The following is a 22,834-nucleotide window of genomic DNA, read 5'->3' on the forward strand; positions in this document are numbered from 1 at the left end:
TGGCACAAGCCAGTATCTGCCTGATGTATGACCTTATGATGCCTCAAAAATTACATTGATAGAATTAAATTATGTTTTTGTTTTATGTTTTTTTAAGCTGTTTATTATGAAACATTTCAAACAGTTGTGTTTGGAATAATGTACTGCATGCATACTTTGAAAATAGTTGTGAAAGTACTTTATTTGCCTTTAAAATGCAAATACGAACAATTCAGTTTCTTTTGTTTATCTACATTTTTTGTCAATTAGCCGTATTAGCCATGGGTTACCTGCCTGTACTTTTTTTATTTAGTTGTAAATTAAATATTTATTAAAAAAAATAATCATGTGATTTAATATTTTTTTTATCATTTTTTTCTGCATCAATAACACTTGTGTTGAGGTTAATTGTTAAGGAATTGCAAGTGTTTCATTTGTGCAATTAAAACTCATCCAACTCTAGCTGCTGTTTGAATCATTATCATGTCGTGTATGCTCTTGAAGGGGGAAAAAAAACACTCAGAGCAAATTTGAAAATAACTCTTAACTGCGTCCTGTGTTTCCTGTGAGAAATGCCTCGCAGTTAATCGATGCGCTTAGTATCAGCCGCGGCAGGCGTCACAGTGGGGGTGGCATGGAGCGACACCGTGCCAACACCTCCAGCACAGCAGATCAAAGCGGCTGCAGCTGGCACACGCGCTCACACACACACACACACACACACACACACACACACACACACACACACACACACACACACACACACACACAGCTGCAGCAAGTCCCTCTCCATCAAACTGTCACTGTGATGTGTTGACCAGGGTCTGCACTGTGTCCTGGAAGTGCAAATTTACGGCGGAAAACACTGAACTGACGTTTGCAGTGGCACACAAGTGAGCGCTAGAAGTTTTATTGCAGCCGTCAAAGCCAATCATGACCGTCACATTTCTACTGTGGCGCGAGGCAAACGCTGTCACGATGACAATGCATTCATCCCTTAGCTGTCAAAGTGCTATTAGGGGCTGTGTTATCGCGACGCGTGTTATTGGTGAATCATACCGAGATTTATGCCCTCCACAAAAGACACAGGGCCATGAATTAATCATGAGACATGGAGTGAATCAATAAGCCCTCTATAACATTTTACAGCCATCAAGACTTCTGCCATTACTATAAATAAAAGTGGTTTGCTTGAATGGGGCCTTGAGCCATAAGAAATTGGATTAAAGTGTTTACTTTTGCCTGTCGCACGAGCCTTCTGTGTCGGGGGGAGTCTGATGTACGTCATAGGGAGCCGTGTTTAGGTTTTGGGTTATATGGTAGTTACAAGGGAAAAGTTGGCACATGCGAGCGCCAAGACGCTAATCAAACGACAAAGGTGTTCAGAAATTTAAAGATAAGAATGGGGACAGCGTGTCAGCGGAGCTGGCAGGAAATCAAAGGTATGTTTCTCATATTATTGCTAAAAATAAACACGTCACAGCAAACATTTCCCTAATGCCTATATGGTTTTATCTCATATGTGCCTCTGACATGGAGCCCGTTGAAAGTGTTTGGATAATGGAAGCAACACCAGGACATTGATTGGATGAACCTTCGGTCTATCACCTTAAAGTCCAACCAATCAGATTTGCGAAAATATGTGTTGCAGCATTTGCCATCATTTATTTAATCCTTACAATTCTGGTGTAAGAGCCACCACATGCAAGAGTGAAACAGTGTAGCGGCAGCAGCGAGGTGAACAGTCACTTCCGACACTTCTTTGTCTTATCCCAAAACGTCTAAAGGCAGCTTGCAGCAGATGCTCTTGATTACGGCACAACTAAAGGAAAGTTAACCTTTGAATCCTCATCAATCCGTTTTCTTTCAATGCTTCTCCTGCACTCCGGGTCACTGGGGGCGCTGGAGGCGGGGTTACACCCTAGACAAATCTGTGTTTTTTTGCGCAGGGCTGCATAGAAAGACAAACAACCATATGCACTCATACCTATGGATCATTTAGAGTTCCCAGTTTGCTTCACATGCATATTTTAGGACTGAAGGAAAAAGCCAGAGAACCTGGAGAGGCCCCATACAGACGCAGGCAGATCAGACAAACTCCACACAGAAAGGCCCCAGTCCCGGGGATGGAACCTGCCACCTTCTGGCTGTGGGCCGACTGATCAGTCAAACTTCTAAGTTTATGCGTCTATGGATCCAAGCAGTTGGGTGACATTTAGGAACTGACATCACTCCAAATTACTCCTCCTGCGGTGCAACTGGAGGTTAAAACTCTGCAGCTGTTGGGTTTTTGGTGCATCTGGGTGTGGTGTGACGGGAGGGAAATGACCCAGCGTTGGTCTCTATTCGCTATTTATCGCCGCAACGCTTCTCCTGGGGTATCAGAGGGGGGATTTAGTGGTTGCGTGTAATTGTGTTAATGTCCTCCCACATGCCGTCCCCAGCGCATCCTCTGTCTCCTCTCCTAATCTGTGCTGTTTGTCTTCTGAGAAGTGATATCCTCCTCAGATTAGGATCCAGTGTCCCTGCCCCGGCCAGCCCGCGAGGAAGGGATCCCCTGTGTGTCCCCCGTGAGGTGCAAGCTGTATTTTTAGCAGCCTAATCCTTTTACGGAGCGGTCAAAATACATCACCCCTATCCATTAATTGTCACATGTAATCATGATACAATGTGCCAGAGGGGAAAGCACTGTGGACTTTATGGCTTTGCAATTTTTTTTTTACCAATTTTCCAGAGGCTGTTGGAGTGTAAATTTCAAAGCTCTGTGGTTTCCGAGGGAGCCTTGATTTGTGGAAGAATGACAATTAACAGTTTATGGCCCTTTGGAACAACAGCGCCTTAAATCAAGTTGCAAATATGGGCCAGATGGATGCCAACAGTCCTCAGCATCACATAGATGAAGCCTCCGTGGATGATTATAAATGTATCAAAACAGGCCAAACTTTGTTAAATAATGCACAACCAAGCATAACAAAGGTCCCTGTTGTACAGACACAATGGCGTGAGAACTGAAGTTGCTGCAACTTTTGGCTTAGCACATTTCGTTTTCCTTCGGAACACTGTCAATAATTAATAAAAACAGCAGGCATCCATTGTAACTATTCCCCAAACACACTTGACAGCAACAAGATGATACAACAACAAAATGTGTGGGGTTTTTAACAAGTGTTTTTTGGGGGGTTGGAATATGGTTTCAGTCAGAGTTGGGTTATTTAAGAGAAATGAGGAAAAACATCAAATGTGTTAGATGTTACGTTTGCTAGTGTTGATACGTCCTCTTTTAGCAGGACCCCAAAATGAATTGGTCTTCTGAAACGTGCATAGAAGTATTTATTTTTCTAGCCTCTCTCTTTCATAAACATCAGGGGGTGCTAGAGAAAGCTCCTAATGTAAATCATTTATTTATTTATACACATTATGCTTTCAAATAGTAATAGGTCTCTCTCACTCATTCCCATTAATGCTGTTGATTTTGCTGCTGATAAGTTTCCCCATTGAAATGAATGCCGTGTGCAAGTATTTTCAAGTCGATAGGTACTTATGCAGATACTTTATTGTGAGATTATATGTTGGGGTTGGGGTTAGGATTAGGGTTGTGGTATTGTTGGTGTTAGGGTAAATTAGGGAATGGGCCTAAACCCATATGGTCTCAGCTGAGACAATGGGTCAGCCCATTGTGACATCAGATATCAATGACAACATCCCCACCCCCACAATTTGTTCATTCCACCTCATGAGACTTTCGTTCCAAAATCCAAACACATGGTCCAATGAAGTGTTTTTGCGGGAACGGCGCGTAAACTAAGGGGTTATTAACCACACAACCTGCTGTGCTTCAATATTCTTTATTCAGTTCTGCAGTGCATTGTTACCACTGATCACACTCCACGGGTTGGCAGTGTCTGCAATCACTCAAGTGCCAAACAATAATGAATGCATGGAAGAAGATGAGAGTGACACGTTCATATCACCTGGTTAACTGAAATGGAAATGACAGTAAATGACTATGTACATATTGTTTTCAATAAATATGTGAATTCTTTCATATTAAATTAATGCTTTCTTACAAACATATGGTACACACGGGCTGATAAAAAGCAAATCCATTCAACGGAAGCCATTCAGAATTCGGAGTCCTTTCGATAACAAAAGCAATAAAATAAACAAGTATGTTCACATGGCTGCTGTGGAATTGAAGGCACTTCCTTGGCAACACATTGATCCCTCTTCCATTATTTTGGGACCTGAAATGAAGTTGGAAAGATGATCAGTTTAAAAAAATAATTATACCCATTTCATTTTCTCAAAGACACGGTTCGACATCTTTCACTCTGTGATAAAGTTGTGTTGCCGATTGTTACCGACTACTAAAAGAAGGTTTTTCCTTGCCCAAATTGTTCAGTGATGTTTCTTCTAAATTAATTCTGTAAGAATCTGAATGAATAATCGGGAGTCACTTAGAATGCCGGCAGACGGGCTGTCATTTATGATATATCTTTGTCAGAATTCTCAGAACGGCACAGACGGGATCTTATTATCTGATTCACTCGAGGACCTGAGTGCTCTGCGATGTGTCATTCATCATTTTGATAATCACCATCATGTCTTCTGACACAGAAAGGTCAAATATGGCAAAGTGTCTCACTGCGAAGATGAGCTCTCTCAGCCATCGCTTAACACCTGGACCTAATTGCTGGCTGGCTGAGCGCACGCACATGGACTTGTGAGTCAAGTTTTAGGATGAGACACGGTGGAAGCTTAAGACCTGCGATCATCAGAGATCACTCCAAAATTGCTTCTCTGACGATAGTCTCGAGCCTGCTGTTGGCTGAAGGAAGGCCAGGTCAGGGAATAAGTGAACTGGTCTATCCATATTTGGAGTTTTCATTTTGAGTCAAAAACGTGTCTTTCCCATTGAGAATCTGTACTTTCAATAAAATAATATGTCTTTCTCTTATTTATTCATCTGTTTCTATCTGAAAAGCAGGATCGTTTTAAAAATGTGTCAACTAAATGCATGATTTTGTGGTAATTTGATAAGTCTAGCAATCTAAAGTACATCTTCACTAAGAGATTAAATAAAATATACCAAAAAAGAATGTAAGAAGAATGACCAGAATAGTCCATCTACTTTGAAGTGTCAGCAGCATCTCTCTGCCAGGATCCCCAAACCCTGAGCAGATCTACATTCTGGTCTGCTGTGGATACATACTGCCACAATATGGCTGCCTTCTTACAAGTAGACCTACCATTAGAGTAAAGACAAATACTTTTTTTTTTTTTTTATGAATGAGAATGCATGAGTTATTTAGTTTTACTTAATTTATCAAAGCATACATTCTATTCCATCTTATACTCATAGGTTTTTGTTTCTAAATGGACATTTAAAGTAGGCAGCGGGTGAGTACTGCTTGCTCCCTTTCGGTAGGCATAACAAACATTGCAAATTGTCCATTAATGGTTGCATGACACCATTATTAAAATTTCAGAAATGGGATGAAACAATGTAAAACCCAAAAGTGATGAATGCTCCTAACAACATCTTACTGCAGAGCATACAAGTCAGGCAACTTTTAACACAGGCTAAGCAACTACTTTTGCCAAATTTGCACATGTAGTAGACACACTAGGGCCCTGCCTCTCACCATGCAAGAACCTTTTCAGTGAGTGAGCAGTCGAAGAGGATTACAAAGTAAAGCACTGTATATAACATGTGACTTGGCTCACGATGGAAATTTGCAAGCAAATGAAAGGGTGTTTAAAGGAACACGTGGTCAAGGATGTTGATGGAGTTAAACATATAATGGATCAACATGGAGATTTTCAAAAATGTTTACGTATCCAAAAGTTTGCCGCTTGTCTATTTTTGTTTGTAAAAACTGAATTGACTCGTCATAACTGAAAGACGATGTGATGAGCCTGCACAGCCTGCATAAAAACATTTATGTATGGAAAATGTTGTTACGTTGATTAAAAAAAATAAAAAATAGTTGTTGATTTTAACAGTATCCTGGCATTTAGCATCCACCTCAGCGTCCGTAATTAGGGGGAAATTACGTTATCAGGAAGTAGGCGGAGGTAGCCTCAAACCTTGAAGTCTCAACTAACGTTCATGTCAGATCTGATGTGCAGGATTTAGTGGCACCTTGTGGTCTGGTCAAACAATGCAACCAACTGAATCAACCCCAGGTTTTCACCTTCTATGGTGCCTTTTATAAACGCAGAAGGAGGTTTTTCTGAATGCTAACATTTGGTTTGTCTTTACTGTCTTAAACTTTGGTCAATTTATCAGCTGATTTTTCTTTATTATTAACCAAAAAAAAAAAATCACTTCTGTCTTCTTCCTCTAAACCTCCTTCCTGGCCCTTGAAATGTTAACATTTCCGGCCAAGGAAAAAAAGCAGCAAACAAATGGTGAACAGATGCACACACATATGCTCCTGCTTATAAAAAACATGGCATTTCTTTAGTTTTACATCATTGACATCAAATATTAATCCCTTAAAGTCACGAGGAAAGAAAATAAGGAACATTTCCATTTGAAATGACTACTAATGTGCACTGGAGGCCATTATTGAGAACCCACAGTCAAAAGCTGGAGAAACAACAAAAACACTTGTACTCACGTGCAGTATCTATGCTTGCATGCAGAGTGGACTCATTGCTAACCGTGTTAGCAATCTTGCACATCTTTTGTAATCTGAAAGAGAAGGAGGCAGTTCCAAAAAAATCACATTTGAACTAAACAGATGCAAATTCTGGCAAAGAATTACAATGCAGATCAATTTTTTTTATTTTTTTTGCATAGATTTGCACATTGAAACATAAGTCAGATAAGATTTAAGCTTAGAAGGCTGCATGATCATGGATGGACTTGCTTAACCTCAGCAATGTTGGGATAAAAGTGGGACAGATAGAATGTTGCAGTAATTCTGAAGATCATGTAATAATGGCTGTCTGGTCTGACGATGACTTCAACTCTTGTAAACTGTGAAATTAACTCGTTAAAATACTGCTATTTACGGGAACTAGATACTTAGATGGAGAACTCGCCAAGCTCTCTGATGTGCGAAGACCACCATAGTTCACTTTAAGGTTTGGGAGACGGAAGGTGGACGAATGAGCACTGCAATCTAAAATCTGATCACTAGACGAAACAATTTTACAAACTCTACCTTTAAATGTCCACGGTCAGAGAGCTGTTTCTGCTATCAGACTGTGATATCTGTTTGGCGTCATCTCCCAAAATTAAACTTACAGGAAAGAAAGGACTGAATATCCAGTCTGTGAACTGGAAAACATCTCTGTGCCTTGAATGTCAGTGGTTCCCAATTTGGGATCCAGGTCTTTGAAAGCGCTCAATAGACATATTTATCAGCTTCTGATCTGATCAATGTTACAATTGTCTGGTTTTTGTTATAAATGTGAAAAAAAAAAAATCAAGTTTCACAATTTTAAAATCAGACGAAATTCTTTGAAATATGCAGTAATTCCTAGTTTAAATTCTTTGCAAATCACAGACAGACTGCGTCAGGATGCTTTTGTTTAAATATTGGATATGCAAATTGGGACTCTTTCAAAGTCTTTAGAAGTGTGAAATGTTGATGCCATGACTGAAACCAGCTGTGTCCAAATTTCTATGAAAAGAGACTGTACACTGTCAGTGGGTAACGCACTGCAGATGGAAATGACTGCAGAATAAAAGAGAGCGTCAGGGAGAGGTGTGCTCAAGTAAAGCAGTAGTTACTCCCATGCAGGGCAAACTTAGAAATCCAAAAAAATCTTCACAATCACGGCTTTGTAGGCATGGCTAACGTAGTTTTCACTGTAATCTATCAACCATAATTGGACTGGTGCAGAAAAATAGTGTGACATTACCAACTTTTTATCCTACAAGAGTCTTGTTTTCTTGAAACCAGCAATTGCAGAAATGGATTGGTAAAGTTTTTTTTTTTTCCCATTAAGGACATGACAAATGTAACGTAATGGGCACGTCATAACATAGCAACATGGGAGGGAAGGGTTACATACATGCTGGCGTTGAACAGTCCCTTGTGTTGTGATAAAGCCGATGAAAGTGCGTCCTGCACTCCGACGAGAACTTAACTGGTCCTGCTTAACAAGAAAGTTTTGTCAGGCAACCTGATTCACGATCTGCGACTGAAGCAATACCTGCCTTGTTAGTCGGTGTGAAATTGACAGGCATGGGAAAAGGGAATTGCTCGCTGTCTGGTTAAGAAGTCAGGGTTGAGCTCCGCTTATAACCCACCTCTCTCAACTAACACTTAAACTTTCAGATTTTTCACACCGTTTATGAGGTCTACTAAATGGTCCTGAGACAAATAATCAGCTTAACCGCATACTGCCTTCCCAATAATTCTACCGGCTTTAGACCATGTGCTATTTGTCTGGACATTACCTTGCAGCTAAGCCAAGCAACCGTTTCTTGACCCACAGCAGCGTTGGCGTTCGCTGGGCTTACGATGGCATACTGTACACTGGCAAGCAGGAATGAATATGTGCACAGTAGAAGACTCTATAGCTAAGCAGGGCACCCCCCGCCCTCTGACCTAACGCAATTCCACTGTGACTTCCTGTGTAATGCCTTGCAGGATTTAGCACCGCTTCTCACAAAGGGGACAGGGCAATTCCAAGTCCAAGTGGCTTTAAAACAATAACTATGCCTCAAGGGAGGTTTGCTCGAACAAACTGCTTCACGTTGCGATACTGGAAGTCGTGCCGAAGCATTTAGTGTCACTTTCCTCACCTGTGAAATGCTGAATGAATTTTCCTTTCATGTCTGCATCTCTAGGAACAATTTCTGGGGAGAAAAACGGAAAAAAAAACACAATTTGTTTGTCAATCACTTATCATTTTAGAACAACACAGAAGTTGCTAAATGTTTGGTCACCGTTAAAGCATTTCCATGTGCAGGATGTTTCAGTAATAATACTTCAGGGTAGCCTTGCACAGCAGTTGGATCGACTCAAAACTGAAGTATAACTGAAGTCATCCATTGAGCCAAAGTGTTTTAAGTAGTTGAAAGATGCTATTGGATTTCGTAGCTGGTCAGTTCCCCTCTGTGATGAAACCAGGAGGCACCTGCTGCTAGCTTGTCCTTAAAAGGCCTCAAGGGAGCTGAAGAGGACATATAGAGCAGGAAACAACTCTGAGCCAAGCTGCTGCCAATGACACTATCATAGACGTTATAGTGACGTCAGTTTCATCTGCATTGGATGACACTTTCACTTTAAGCAAAGAGCAAAAAAAATAAATAAATGAAAACTTTGCTCATCGGGCCGTCATTTCACTTAAGTCCTCAAAGTTGCTGTTAAGAGTTTGGTTAAACCATTGTATGGTTATGCGGCAAACATCGTCTCATGTCTAATGATGGAGCAACAAGAAGCCTTACGTCCTCGCAACCTGGACAAACTGATGGGAAAATCAAATTCAAAACCGATTCAATCATTCAACTTTAACGAGAAAAAAGTAAATGTATTTAAGATAAACCAACCCTCTAATTACGTTTTCATAGAGTTCACTTTACAGTGCAACAGCATATCTATTAAAATCAGTGTGCCAGTGAATCTCCACCTTATCTTTGAAGATCCCTGGTCAGTAGGAGTGCGTCATGCATTAGGATTAGGGAATACCCCCGACATGCTCAACGTCTACTCAGAAACATCTGTGCATGTCTGCTAACGTAATGGCTGGCCTAACAGGCTAAAGAGATTATTATATTGTTTAATGCTCCTCCCATAAGTCCATATTTGTAGTTAGTGAGCTGACAAGAACATTAGCCCTGATACAAAGGGACATGTGATGCCTTAACTACAGCAGGAGAATGAAAGATGACAGTTTAATCAATTTGATGGCAACAAAAGACGTCATTTTAACCATGAGGAGAGCAGATGCGCAACAAAGCTGATCCAAATCGTCCTATACCCCCTGCTTATTAAAAAGATAAATAGAACTGTTGCCAAAATAAAATGATGTACATAGAACATGATTGGCTTGGTACTGGGACCAGGCACCGGGGGGGCAGGGACATAACAAAATGAATTTGAAAAAGATTGGAGGAAAAAAAATGAATAAATGGGCTTTAACTGAATAACTGAACCAAAAAATATCACTAAACCCTGAAGGCATGTCTCTGTCCATAAAGGGATCCACCTTTGCCACTGACATCACGTCATGCTGGTGATGAGCTGACAAAGGCAGACGATTTGAGCTGGCAGGAATTATGAGGGGGCTTCACACATGATTATAAGGAATATACGATGGGCTGTCAGCAGAAGAGCCCAATCATAATCATTGGAAACCACTTAAATGGCAAAAGAACTCCGAAGCCATTAACTTTGTTTCGGCGTGTGCCTTTCAAGAGTTCCGGCAGAATTTTGGTGTTTTCTGCTCCAGCTAGCTCGATTCAAATAAACGGTTTGCTACCTTGAAGATGAGCTGATCGCTGAAATCAGGAATGTTGGGGAAGTCAGGCATCAAAAAAATGTGGACTGGGTCTCCTGCACCAAGCCTGATTAGGTACGAGTCCCTCTTTCTACAGAACTCGAGACTGGTCTTAGTCTAGGTCTTGGGACATAATAGTCCGGAGGGAATTTAAAAAAAAAACAACAACAACAACAACAACAACAAAAAACAGTCAAGCTGGTCGTGGTGCACTGTCATTACTTATTAGGCATCCATGCAACTAACAATATTCATGTGTTTTAAAAACGTTCTACAAAATGTCTCAGTTCTCGGAAAAGGCAGTAGCAGCTGCACACAATAAAATAATACATAAAACAATAATAATATAATATATTAGTAAATTGGATTGAAACATTAGGAAAGACAGGCACTGTTATGCTGTGTAATGTACCTGCCATAATGATGCCATGAGAGCAGTAATAATTTCATGCCGTGCTGCTTTGTCCCAATTTGAAGCTTTTATTCTCCGGTTCATGCAAGCGGTCCCGTCCAGTCTATCTTAACACATCTTCCCATCTTGGTAGCGCTTTTGTCTCCTTTTTAAGTTGGTTTTGACTCCATCACAACTTCATCACCCAAATCTTAAACTTATAATCAAGCCATGAGAAAAGGCAGAAACCAGGAGGTTTGGATTTACTCATCCGAAGACTTTACCAGCTGTTAACAAAGTTTTCCATACTGAGCACATCATGTTTGAGATGCTGTCATCTCAAGAGATTCTGCATGTTGACTGCCATCAAAGCAATATCAAATGAAAGCCGAGATAAAATCCTCACATCAAAAGCAATTTGCAGTATACAGTCTGTATAGTCAGAATGTATACTGATGCACTTTGGGTCAAATGTTAATTTTTGTTGTTTTTTAATATTTGCTTTGTTGAGGACACTCAAGTGGGGACAGGGGAGTGGGGGGGGGGGTTATATCACCCAATGATTCCTGAGTGCGGCACCGCTGCTGCAAACCGCCCCCTCAAGGGGTGGGTCAAATGCAGAAGACAAATTTCACATCCTTCGGAATGTGACAATTAGTGGGCCTTTAACCCCTTGACCAAGTCTGAAATAATCTGATGGAACTTCTTTTACTTGTGTCCCACATGTACATATGGCAGAAAATCTCATTTACTTTACTGCTGCCATTCTGACAAGGAAACAAGAAAACATGCTGCTGCATAGAGACGGGCACATCTCCACCAGCATGTCTATGCCATCTCCCCGTTGCGTCTGATTCGTCTATACTTCTTGCATGTCCGTGCCACACGCACCAGTTGCTAATATGTTGCTTTAAATATCCTCAAAAGAAAATAAATTCCATCTAGCCAGTGGTCTGAGAAAGCTTTTCCAACTGTGTAAGCTTGGGCTGGGACTCTGAGCTTTTCCGTGCCTGTGCAACATCTGTCAAACATGATCTAATTGATAGTGATGGTAGGAAGTATCTGAAAGTGCAGATATGAAGCATTCTATCTCCATGCTGCTGCGCACTCCCACTGCAAAAAGCACGTCCTTGGGGACGGCGTATTGGTTCATAACTGCGTAGGTCCTTGCGTCAGAGTGCAGTAAAATGTTTCATACTGGAACAATAATACTCAATATGCTGAAATCAGGTCCGTCTCCTGGATTCCATGATCGGTAATTTTGTATTTGAATACTAGAAGATTAAGTTTAGGCAACTGGACTGGTTTTGGTATCTTGAAGGCGTTAGTACTGCGAAAGTACTACGATGACCTGAACGACTGAGAACCTCAACAGTCCTTATTTGAATGATGAGGGATAAAACAGAGAGGGGTTGAGACCATAACAATATCTGATACATCAGATAATGCTCACTGAATCCACATATGTCAATTCCTTATTGACCTGAATTGTTTCCGAGCCGATACACGAAACGCAGACTTCATTTGTTCTCGCCATGAATTGTCGTTGTTCGAGAGGAATGATGTTGATGCCGCGCCGTTAATGGAATGCGATGCAGCCAATCTCGTTCCTTGGCTCTGTCAAGATGCTGCAGGTTGGCACGTCATGTGTTGTCAGTGTGCGCGCGGTGGCGGGGAGGGGAGGGATTTCCACCATTCACGTTTAACGTTGCACCATGAATCATACTTCGAGAATGATTTTTAAATTTGGCTTCAATATCACACAAAACCCCCTCCAAAACATACATACGTAACAGACTATAGTAAATCAATAATCACAAAATGGCTACAAAGTGAAAGTTTTAGAAACAAATGCAAGTTTGATAAGTGTGAGTGAAGCTGCCTTGGGATACTGCTGTGACAAGGCACTCGTGCTGGACATGTATTATACAAATGCTTCAAATTTAGTTGGGCTTTCAAATTTAGGATCTGGACTTTGTGTCTGGTGCAAAGTGTGTAGACAAAGCAAACTTAATTTGCCCCTTTCAGTGTCCACTACACATAAATCCTCATCTGTGAAAACTAAGTAACGCGTTTAACACACGCCAGACACGACAGCTGTCTCCTTGCGGTAAAATGGGGATTATGCTTCGATCATCAGGAGCTAAATATAATTCTTATCAGCTTACCTGTGAGTCTACTGTTATCCAGCCTGGGAACGTAGAGAGGCTTTTCGTGGGCGGAGAACTTCATGTCTTGGCCTGAAGTGAAGAGCCCACTGTTGCAGCGTCTAGCGGCAGCTTTGTCCCGATGCTGGCTGTCTCTGATAACCTGCAAAATTACATCCAAGAGGGTCCTCCTCTCCTTCTGCTTGACATCCTTGCTGTTCATGCACTGGCCCGAGGTGATCAGCAGAAAGAAGATAGTCAACAATATGTGCCATTTCCTCTCCACCTGCATGGCTTCACTGTCTGGGAACACAAGCAAATGTTTGTCACATTAGAAAAAAAAACAACAACTTCCAAGTCTTCATTATACACCAAGACTGTAAAATAATGTGTCGGGTATTTCACAATGTTCAAGCTGACGCAACTACACAAATGCACAAAATAACAAAAAAAATAAATATATATATATATCCCAGAGGAAACATGCACTCTGTAAAAGTGCATTCAGTTCAATCTGCGTTACGCAGCGAGCACGCTCGCACGCATGGGTTAGAAAAAAAAAAAAAATACAATTAAAAGTTATAAAAACTTTATACTTACCAGTTTAAGAGTTAAAAAGGCGTACGTCCCGAAGAGTGGATACAGTTGTCTTGAAGGAATTCTTCCTGGCGTCGTGCGTTGGTCCCCAGCTGGGAGAATGGGAGAAGACGGAGGAGTGTGTGTGCAGAACGCGCTCACCGCCGTCTATCTTGGAAATATTGCCTCCCTATTTATAAGAGGAGCCACGTTCTTGAAGGTAATAGAATCGATTTCGAGTGGGTGGCCGGGCTGCGTTGACATCTTGCAATATCTTCCAGTGACATTCGCTCACTTTGACGCGCGCCCCTCCTTTGCGCACGAAAACACCACGAGTCGGAGTTGGGCGCAAATTCTCATCTCCAAAATGAAACGATCCGTCGCAGGCAGAGCAACAGTTAAACATCTACAAGGGAGCGGGAACGCTTGAGGTCAGCGGAATAAAACGCGAAATATGACAGTGGATAGTAGACGCACAAAAATTATGTTTTTTTTTTTTTTTTTCTCTCTCTCTTCTTCTTCCCTTTCCCTCTCCCTCTCCAGATGGAGCAGCCTGCCGGTTTGCCGAGAACGACGCCAACTTCTTCTAGCTAGACCTGCCGGCTTGTCCGTCGATGTTTTTGCTCAGAGATGTCCAGGTCTTGTGACCACCTTAAGCGCCGCAGAGAATGCACCTCCGGAGGCAGCCATCCGATTATTATCCAGCAGCCTGAGGCCCACGAACGGAAGGGAGCCTCGAGCTGTGGACAAAAGTGGAGCGACTGAGATGTTTGTGGGGAACATTTGGCGCAGTTAGGATGAGCGCACCTGTATCAGATCAGTATTAAGTATACATTCATAATCAGAATGAAGTGTGATGTATTTAGAAGAAAACAGTACTGTAGTTCAAACGGGTCTAAAAGACCAATAGTGTTAAAGTAAAATTCATATAAGGACAAACATTTCTGAGTTTGACATCTTTCGTGTTGACACACCCCTCCCAATTTCAGACTTTAATCACAGAATTCCGACTTTCATGTTAGGTTTGTTAAACCCAGTTTTAAAATTCAATCGGGGGGTGTCTCCGCTCCGAGGCACTTCCGGAAATACCGTTGCTATGGAGACGGGTCAACGTTGACGTCAGCTGTAAAAAGTGGACTTCGACGCTTAGAAGTTTTCTCTTTCACAGTCTACGTTCGATTTTTCTTTGATAACTACTTGGATTTTTCTTTTTTTCTTTTTTGCTTCGTGTACAATTAGAGTCATGTCGCAAAGGTAAACTTTACGGCATTTGCCAACATTTTCACCGCAAAGTCACAGTCAGACCTCGCGACGAATTTAACTGCTGTTAGCCTGACATTTGCCTACCTATAGCTATCATTTCCACACTGCAACTGTACAATAGCCATTTATTTTAAATTCTTTTGTTGCTAACAACAATAATTTTAGCAACATTGTTGCCATCAACAATGTTTTTTTTTTAGCAACATCACAACTGACGTCATGTCAGTTTTTCTTGAATTTAATTGTATTTAAAAAAAAAAAATCAATATTAATTGCATTGTTTTTCCTCCTCTATAGTGTTTAACAGCAACCAAAAGCCAAAGCATTGCCGCCAGTAGCACCGTCACTTATAGATACACTATATTAATCACACTTGATAGTTATTGCCTTGACTAAATCATGCCTTACTTCCCTTTAGCTGTGACGCAGAGCTCATTAGTCTGCCCTCACCGCTCTCTTGACATTTTTTCAGGACATACAACCAGCTGTGGGCGGAGGCCCTGCTCGACCTGGCCCGTCTCCTCTACAAGGAGCGCCGTGCTGACACGCCCCGTCCCGAGAAGGACAGGGTCTTGTTCTTCCAACGCGTGGCCATGCTCTACGTGCGCTACATCCAGATCTTCAGAAAGCTGGAGGAGGTGTACGACCAGGTGGTCCATCCCCAGAAGAGGACGGACATCCGCGCGATTCTTGACAGTGTGATGGGGAGGATCATGGAGCTGAAGAACGAGATGGTGGACAAGGAGTACTCAGAGTACCACTATGTGGACGACGTTGTTCAGGACTTGAAACTGAGGCCTGTGAGATTCATATTTTAGTGCTAATTAATATTAAATGGCCAATAGATGTTGTTTTTGGGTGTGTGGGTGTGAGTCTGTTCCTGTCTTCTGAATTGTCTCCCCAGGAGGACCTCGACATTGTAGTCCCTCGGTATTTCTTGAGTGAGCGCAGTAAAGAAAGCCAAGCCCTAAAGACAATGCTCGTAGATATTGTAACAAAAGTCAAAGAGAGAGAGAGTGACGATGTAAGTTGAAAAGTATTTACATGTCCAGTTGAAAATGTTTTTGGGCCGGACCTCCTTTTAAAGTCACCATTCATATCATTTGATTAAAATGAAGTCTTTCTCCACACGATCATAGCAACAAGCCAAAGAAATGACTATGGAAGAGGCAATTAAGATCATTCAAGTTGTGGAGAGGGCCCGTCAAGGACGTCTGAGAGCAAAGCTGAATCTACAGAGCAGAAACATGAACAGAATTTATCGGACCAAGGACCCTGGGACAGCTGGCGTGGAGTCCGCCGCGATCTGCATCCAGAAGGTTTACCAACGAATCCACTATGCCCCTTTAGTTAGGCTGCACCATTGTTTCCCCTAAAATATGTATGTTTTGATTTTATGTCAGGTGTGGAGGGGATACGTACAGAAGAGGAGGGCGAAGGTCGCCCGTGCAGAAGAGAAGATTTTTCTCAAAATGGTTTGTATGATGGGGTCGTCACTTTTTTTTTTTTTTTTTTGGTTTCTGTCATTTGTTACAAAATCACTGTGCTAATCTCACAAAAGACTGCTCACACCCTACACACTCCACAAAGTGGTGATGGTGGAAGGCAGAAAAACTAGCAAAATCTTCTTAAACTAGCAAACTGCAACAGATTTATTCATTTTAACCAGCGCTAATGATGCCACCTTTGGCTGTAATTCAGTCCATATTATGGGATTGTACTTTGGAACCAGTAAAGTAATGCTGGTTCTAAACAATTGTTCTTATTACTAGGCCATGCATCCAGAATACCTGGCTCTCCAGCCCGTGGAGGCCGCTGCCCTGGCCATTAAAGACGCCACACGAGTTAAACAGGCAGAGCACTACGACGACTACCTGAAGTGTATTGAGGCTGTCACGAAGCACCTGCGGGAAGTGGAGAGTCAAGACATGAGCGATGCCCTGAGAGATCAAATCCGCCAGTGGTTCCTTGAATGCCGGTAGGCGCATTGTTGTGATACTTTAACAGGCGTGTTTGTACATTTAGCAAGTCAACCAAAAACTTTTGCTGTCTTTTGTTGGCATATTTTCTGAATAGTTACGCTAACGGAGCATTCCCAGACTTCCCAACTGAAGAGGTTGGAGGTTCATCTCTCATATTCTCTGACAAGGATCCGCAGCAGGTGAAACACCCTCTGATTTATTTTGCATAATTTGACTTTTCTCTTCGGGAGAATGATACTGTGTTTTTTTCAGTTAATGGAAGAAATTGCTGCAAAGGAAAAGGAGGAAGCCAAAGACAAAAAATCAAAGGAAGAGAAGAAAGAGAAAGGAAAAGGAAAGGACAAGGAAAAAGGGAAGGAGGAAGTGGAAGTGAGTGGCCCCAGATGTGTTACAGTAATTAGTATGTGAAAACGTTCTATAACCTCAGGTGAAACTGGCTCTTTCGGATGGATAAGAATATAGAATATGCATGATGTTACTGTTTCTGTAAAGGTTTTGAGTGAAAAACAATTACTTTTTAAAAAAAACAGGAAGAAGAGGTAGGCTTGCGGATGCTGCCTTCAGCTTTCCTATCAGAATTGCAAGAGGGACACAAAACCTACAAAGGTATGTCTAATGTATGAACAAAGTTAAAATTCACAGTCTTGGACAGTGCTGTTTGGATGCAGTAACACATGTACTCACGTTACTTAAGCTCGACGTATTCCCTTTTTTCAGAGTTCTGGAAGACTCGCAACGAGACGAGCAACTTCTACCAGAGGCACGAGGTCGAGCTGATCAAGGAGGAAAAGAGGAAGATTGTCGAGTTAGAGGTTCGACTGAAGGTAAGGCAGTCAAAATTGCTGAGAGTGATGATGGTGAGAGTTACAACCTTACCAGTTCCGCTTCCCAGTCTTTTTCTAACTGCCGCTGTGGTCCCTCCGCTTGTGTCAGGTGGACGAGCAGATGAGAAAAGAGCTGGCCGAATGGAAGCTAAATGTGGACAAAGACAAGGGCAAGGGGGGTAAAAAAGGAAAGGGCAAGGTAATTTGTGACAGTCCCATTACACGTTTGTTGTTCGCCGATGGTTTGGCCACAGTTACCTTGAGCGCTTACTCGGTTTTCTTTCTACCATGCGAAAGAAAGGTGGCAAGGGTGGCAAGAAGAAGAAAAAGGAGAAAGATTTGACAGCTGAAAGGTGAGATCACCCAGGGAGTAAATATGGAGATTCTCTTATTGAGGAAATCAAAATGAAATAATGCTCTTTCATTGACTTTCATCAACCAGGACTCTGGAGTCTTTGTGCGAAGAGCTGGCAGAACAGGGGCTCTTGAAACTGCCAAAGGATGTGAAGATACAGGATTATGTGGGTAATTATTCACATTGTCTTTCAGCTGTGATGACACGGAAGCCCCCAAGTTTTGGGCCACTGTAGGTACATGGTGATGTAATATGACCGCCTCCTTATCAGTGAACCGGCTCTATATGCAAATATAAAGGTGTGGTTTGTCAAACAGACTTTATGTCAATAGATGCCTGAAGATTTTTACACACTGACCCTTTCACTGATGTTTTATTACTTATTAGAATGTGACTGCTGAACTGCCATCAATGTATATGGATCAGAAAAAAAACTTCTTCTGTGGATAAAATATTTAGATGGGATTTGCTGCCCTCTCCTGGTTTAAGGCAGCAACAGTTTCTTTTTTCCACCTCTGGTTCAACTAAATGTGAATGACGGTCCTTCCTGCGTCCAGGTGACTACAGCTACCTCGGGACCACGCTGAGGCAAAATGATATCGAGCCAATGCCGTCACTGACGGACGTGCGGCAGATCTTATCGCTGTACGCAATCTTGCCACTGGGTAGGGAAGTCACGCAGCTCAAACAGTGACGTGTAAAAAGTGAGTGTCATTGATGGGATAAAGATCAGATGCTCGCTGTCTGCAGGTGCGCAGGTGCTCCACGAGAACAGCCCTCTGATAAAATCCATCCTGCTGGCAGGGCCGCCAGGTGTAGGGAAGAAGATGCTGGTGCACGCCGTCTGCCAGGAGACAGGCGCCACGCTGTTCGATCTTTCCCCCATGAACACCACGGGAAAGTATCCAGGGAAGCCTGGCCTCAGCATGATGATGCACATGGTGTTTAAGGTAACAGTGTAGGATTCTTTGGAAACTAGCACTGATACATGCAGTGCTAGGTTCCACAGATACATACTTATAAACAAACAAACAAAAAGTTCAATGATGATTTTCTCTTTTGCTTACTCAGTTATTCAGAAATTTGTTGCCAAGCCTTTACGCAAGCGTTCTTGCGTTGTTTGTTTGTTTGTTTTACATGTCTAGGAACTGTTGATTAGAGTTCTCAATGATTATACTTTCATAGGTTGCTAAACTGATGCAGCCTTCAGTGATATGGATCGGAGAAGCAGAGAAAATGTTCTATAAAAAGGTTCCCAAAGAAGAAAAAGAGGTATTTCTGAGCAAAATGCTAAACATGGTTCTCTTGGTGTGGCAATTAAAGGCATGTTTGTGTGCTTTGTTTGTGTGTGTGACAAGATGGATCCCCGGCGTCTGAAGAAAGACATGCTGAAGTCTCTCAAGCTGATCAAAGGGGAGGATCGTGTCCTGATCATGGGGACGTCAAAAAGCCCTCTACTGGCTGACATCAAGTCACTGGGGAAAATGTTCAGCAAGATCATCCTCATCCCCAGACCAGACTACGGCTCACGATGCAGTAAGATCCATGACCCCAGCAACACTTTTTTTTTTTATCAATGTCAGTATCATAACATTGTGGTGGTGGTGGTAAAGCATGACGCCTGACTCTGGTTTTAGTTTTGTGGAAGACGCTGATTGAAAAACAGGGAGGAGAACTTACAAAGGCGCTGGATCTCAGCTCCCTCGCCAAAATCTCTGATGGCTACACAGCAGGTCACATGGTCCAGGTGATCCAGACCGTCATCACCAAGCGCCGCATCCTGCAGCAAGCGAGGAAACCGCTGACTGCGACAGAGTTTGTCGCGCCCCTGGCCAAAATTGACCCTGTGTTCAAGGAAGAAGAGGAGGCCCTGAAAGTACAGTGCCAGATCTTGGTTGTTTTTGTTTTTCAATTAAATATGTCCATGCTGTTATATATAGTAATGACTTTTTTTTCCTTCACTTCTCTACCAGAACTGGTATACAAAGACCCCTCTGGGAAAGAAGAGAATTAAAGCCGCCAATGAGGGCAAAGAGGAAGAAGGAGAGGCGCAAGAAAAGGAAAAAGATGCAAAGAAAGGGAAAAAATAAATATCTTGGTATTGTTAACTGGAAAATAAATATAATTGCCTTCTGATAATTGCAGAGAATTAAAATAAATGGAGCCACTGTAATGTTTTTATGACTAATTTGGTTTTAAAACCAGTTTGGTGTTTCCACATAAGTACTGCATTAAGCGCAACACCTTTTTAAAAACACAGTTTTAACTATCGCCATTCACGTCATGTTCAATTACAAATATGTGCATTTTACACAACAACAACAAATACATAAGCTGTAGTAAAACTTTTCAAAATCAAGGTCTCTTGTCTAGTTTGTGCTGAGTTGTAACTTTCTGAGCGATAATGCCCACAGTCCGCTAAAGGGTCGACCCTTGCTGAAATGTTTAGCTTATCCAGACATCATGGTGTGCATGAATATGATCAGTGGGCCGGCTCAGGTGTGCGCACACACACACACACACACATTCCTCCGGCTATAATCATCAGACTCAAGGCCAGGCTGGAAATAGACGTGCCAAGTCTGCCTATGTGCTGTCGTCAAGGGCAGTGATGCTGTTCTGCTGCTTGTCTACATCCTCCAGGCTGTGACACACAATCACAAACGACACGTTTGGGGAATGTAACTCCAAAAAAACAGCAAGGGGAAAATAACACTTCTTTCACATGGTGCTTTGATCAATGTTTGGGTGAAGACGACAATGTCATAAGCTACACTGGTGATTAAGTAAGTTCAGTTTAATCAGTCAAATAAGACCAGAGGAAGTAGGGCACACTTCGCATAGGGGGTTTCCAAACAAGGTTCCAGAGGCTTAGTAGGAGGGTTCAGCTGTTTTGTCAACTTCTAAATTCGATCAGCACATCCTCACATTGCCAGGGTTTCTTCAGCGTTAGTCTATTTTTAGTCCATGCATGCTTTTCAGAGGATGCTGCACTTACAAAGTGCAGCATCTTACTTCCACATTGCAAGATCTCTCATTGTCGCAGCACATGAGGCCATCGTGCGCCTTCCAGAGATTTGATACTGACTGGCCTGGAATGATCTTCTATGAAAATGAAAAAATGCTCACGGAAAAAAAACCTGAGGACAGAGGTTGTTCATTCCTAACAAGATACTTAGTTCTAGTGATTTCTGTAAAATGAGCCTTCTAGGGTTATTCACACCCTCGTCGCCCTCTTGGTGACGACAACTTGTTTTGTGCGTGCCAGCAGGGCTGAGGGGAGATTATCCTGCCAGGCCTCACTGGAGAGCTCTGTGGCACATGGAGCTGTCTGTCAAAGTGAAGTCAACACAATGGCACTGACTTTCTTCTTCTCCCACTTTATATTTCACATTTTAACGTAAATCAATCAAACATCCACCCATGTTTTTGTTTTGCTGGAGGGCAAACTTGATATGACGTTTCTTGCTTTTTCAACTCTTTTAAAACTATTTTCGTAATACTTCAAATCTAATATGCTTTAAGGAATATTTTTTTTTCCTAAGCATCATTGATGCCAGTTGGGCAACTTGCCTACTGTGAAAGAGGGGCTGTTTTTTGTGACCTTTTCAGTGCAACAGCGGTGGAAACTCCCTGTAGAGTTGTGTGCATTTTAATCTCTTTAACCTGAGGTTCACTAGACTGACAGACAGGCCTCGGACGGTGCGGCGCATAAAACCGGGCCTCATCAACTTCAATCTCACAGCATTTATTTTAGATCCACCAACACTTTGCACCCCTTGTATAACCACCGGGACTCTTCTGAGCCATCTGCACCGAGGTTAACTCTTTCTCCTCCGTGTGCACGAGAAAAGAAAATCATCAACCAGGCTGATGCTGGCCGGGAGTTACCGCTGAATCCAAGTCTATCTTTGCCCTCACACTGACTGAAGGCTATTTTGGAGGCTAGTGTGTGAGGAGAGATATGTCAGCTGTTCGGCAACACGCTCCATCACAGCAGGAAAAAAGAGAAAGCAGTGCAGGCCGCCCGCTCCAGGGACTGGGACACAGATCGCGAGCGTGGATACTATTTCCCTTGCTAAAGCTTTAACTGTTGTTTTGCACCATGTTGTATCTTTAATCCACCTCTCTGGAAAACGATAATTCTTAGCAGGGCAAAATGGAATGCAGGGGGTTTCCCTGAAACACCTGTTGAAGGTAGGTGCGTTGCTGCATGACAGAAGCTATTGTGGAGATTTTTCTGCTGAGAGAATCACTGATTGAATGTGGCAGTTATTGCGGTTTTGTTCTGCTCTGAATTTGCTTGTTTAGTGTTTAGTACATTTTCATGTTGTCTTCAATCAATTATTAGGCAAAATTCCAGGCTGTGTGACGCATTCTGAAATTCAACTCTCCCTGCTACGTCCTGCTACAGAATGACACACACTTGGCGCTCTTGACGTGATCTACAGTGGGAGGAGCCAGCCCCCCAAAAAGTTTTATGATCTAAAATTATACGGCCTCGACAGATTTTGCATTTATTGTCTCGCTTCTTGTTTGTGTTTCAAAGCTTCTCCCAGACTGGTGGAGGAGGCATCACAGCTGAAGCTATATTTGTTGAGCCGAGCTTAAGAAGGTGCATGTCAGTCTATCGAATAGTCACATGATTGCTGCGTGATTATTTAGACCATTTTCCCATTTGTTGGAAAATGTTTTTTCAATGACTGCAACTCTAACGGTAGCAAAAAAATATTTAGTCATGTAAACCAGTTTAACCTGTCCATTGAATTTTAGTGGTAGCCCTGCAGTAAACAACAAAACAAAGCTGAAAACGCAAACAATACTTGAACATTACACTGGGAGGAGCCAGAGAG

At 42.2% G+C, this 22,834-nt stretch overlaps 2 protein-coding genes across 3 annotated transcripts; one reads left to right on the plus strand and one right to left on the minus strand.

Moving 5' to 3' along the window:
- Positions 1–3,808: 3,808 nt before the first annotated feature.
- alkal1 (ALK and LTK ligand 1) lies at positions 3,809–13,730 on the minus strand. Of its 2 annotated transcripts, none has more exons than XM_076022807.1 (6): positions 13,582–13,730; positions 13,003–13,284; positions 8,747–8,800; positions 8,011–8,091; positions 6,606–6,679; positions 3,809–4,223 (listed from the first exon to the last, which is right to left on the minus strand). In XM_076022807.1, the coding sequence occupies exons 2-5, from the start codon at positions 13,271–13,273 to the stop codon at positions 6,615–6,617; spliced, it is 471 nt and encodes a 156-aa protein (XP_075878922.1). In that variant the 5' UTR covers positions 13,274–13,284; positions 13,582–13,730; the 3' UTR covers positions 3,809–4,223; positions 6,606–6,614. The 2 variants fall into 2 exon arrangements, with proteins under 2 accessions (XP_075878922.1, XP_075878921.1); XM_076022806.1 differs by having other exon boundaries at positions 8,011–8,094.
- Positions 13,731–14,366: 636 nt separating this feature from the next.
- Positions 14,367–20,340, plus strand: LOC142885962 (dynein regulatory complex protein 11). The gene is made up of 19 exons (XM_076022798.1): positions 14,367–14,811; positions 15,293–15,620; positions 15,725–15,844; positions 15,960–16,139; positions 16,224–16,295; positions 16,593–16,798; positions 16,897–16,981; positions 17,055–17,171; positions 17,333–17,408; positions 17,520–17,626; positions 17,736–17,825; positions 17,924–17,979; positions 18,069–18,151; positions 18,539–18,646; positions 18,732–18,931; positions 19,167–19,253; positions 19,340–19,517; positions 19,619–19,857; positions 19,955–20,340. Exons 1-19 carry the CDS (start codon positions 14,801–14,803, stop codon positions 20,069–20,071), a joined length of 2,460 nt encoding a protein of 819 aa, XP_075878913.1. The 5' UTR covers positions 14,367–14,800; the 3' UTR covers positions 20,072–20,340.
- The last annotated feature ends 2,494 nt before the right edge of the window (positions 20,341–22,834 follow it).

The sequence above is a fragment of the Nelusetta ayraudi genome, unplaced genomic scaffold (assembly GCF_046127955.1).
Source record: "Nelusetta ayraudi isolate G7.1 ecotype Tasmania unplaced genomic scaffold, CSIRO-AGI_Nayr_v1 ptg000013l, whole genome shotgun sequence".
Lineage (NCBI taxonomy): Eukaryota > Metazoa > Chordata > Actinopteri > Tetraodontiformes > Monacanthidae > Nelusetta > Nelusetta ayraudi.

Coding starts and splice junctions, on each gene's coding strand:
- LOC142885962 (XM_076022798.1), top strand. Junction 18,932..19,166: donor TGATGCACATGGTGTTTAAG/GTAACAGTGTAG, acceptor ATACTTTCATAG/GTTGCTAAACTGATGCAGCC. Junction 19,518..19,618: donor AGACTACGGCTCACGATGCA/GTAAGATCCATG, acceptor CTCTGGTTTTAG/TTTTGTGGAAGACGCTGATT.
- alkal1 (XM_076022806.1), bottom strand. CDS start 13,273: ATGCAGGTGGAGAGGAAATGGCACATATTGTTGACTATCTTCTTTCTG. Junction 8,095..8,746: donor ATTCATTCAGCATTTCACAG/GTGAGGAAAGTG, acceptor TTTCTTGTTAAG/CAGGACCAGTTAAGTTCTCG. Junction 6,680..8,010: donor GGACTGTTCAACGCCAGCAT/GTATGTAACCCT, acceptor CTTCTCTTTCAG/ATTACAAAAGATGTGCAAGA.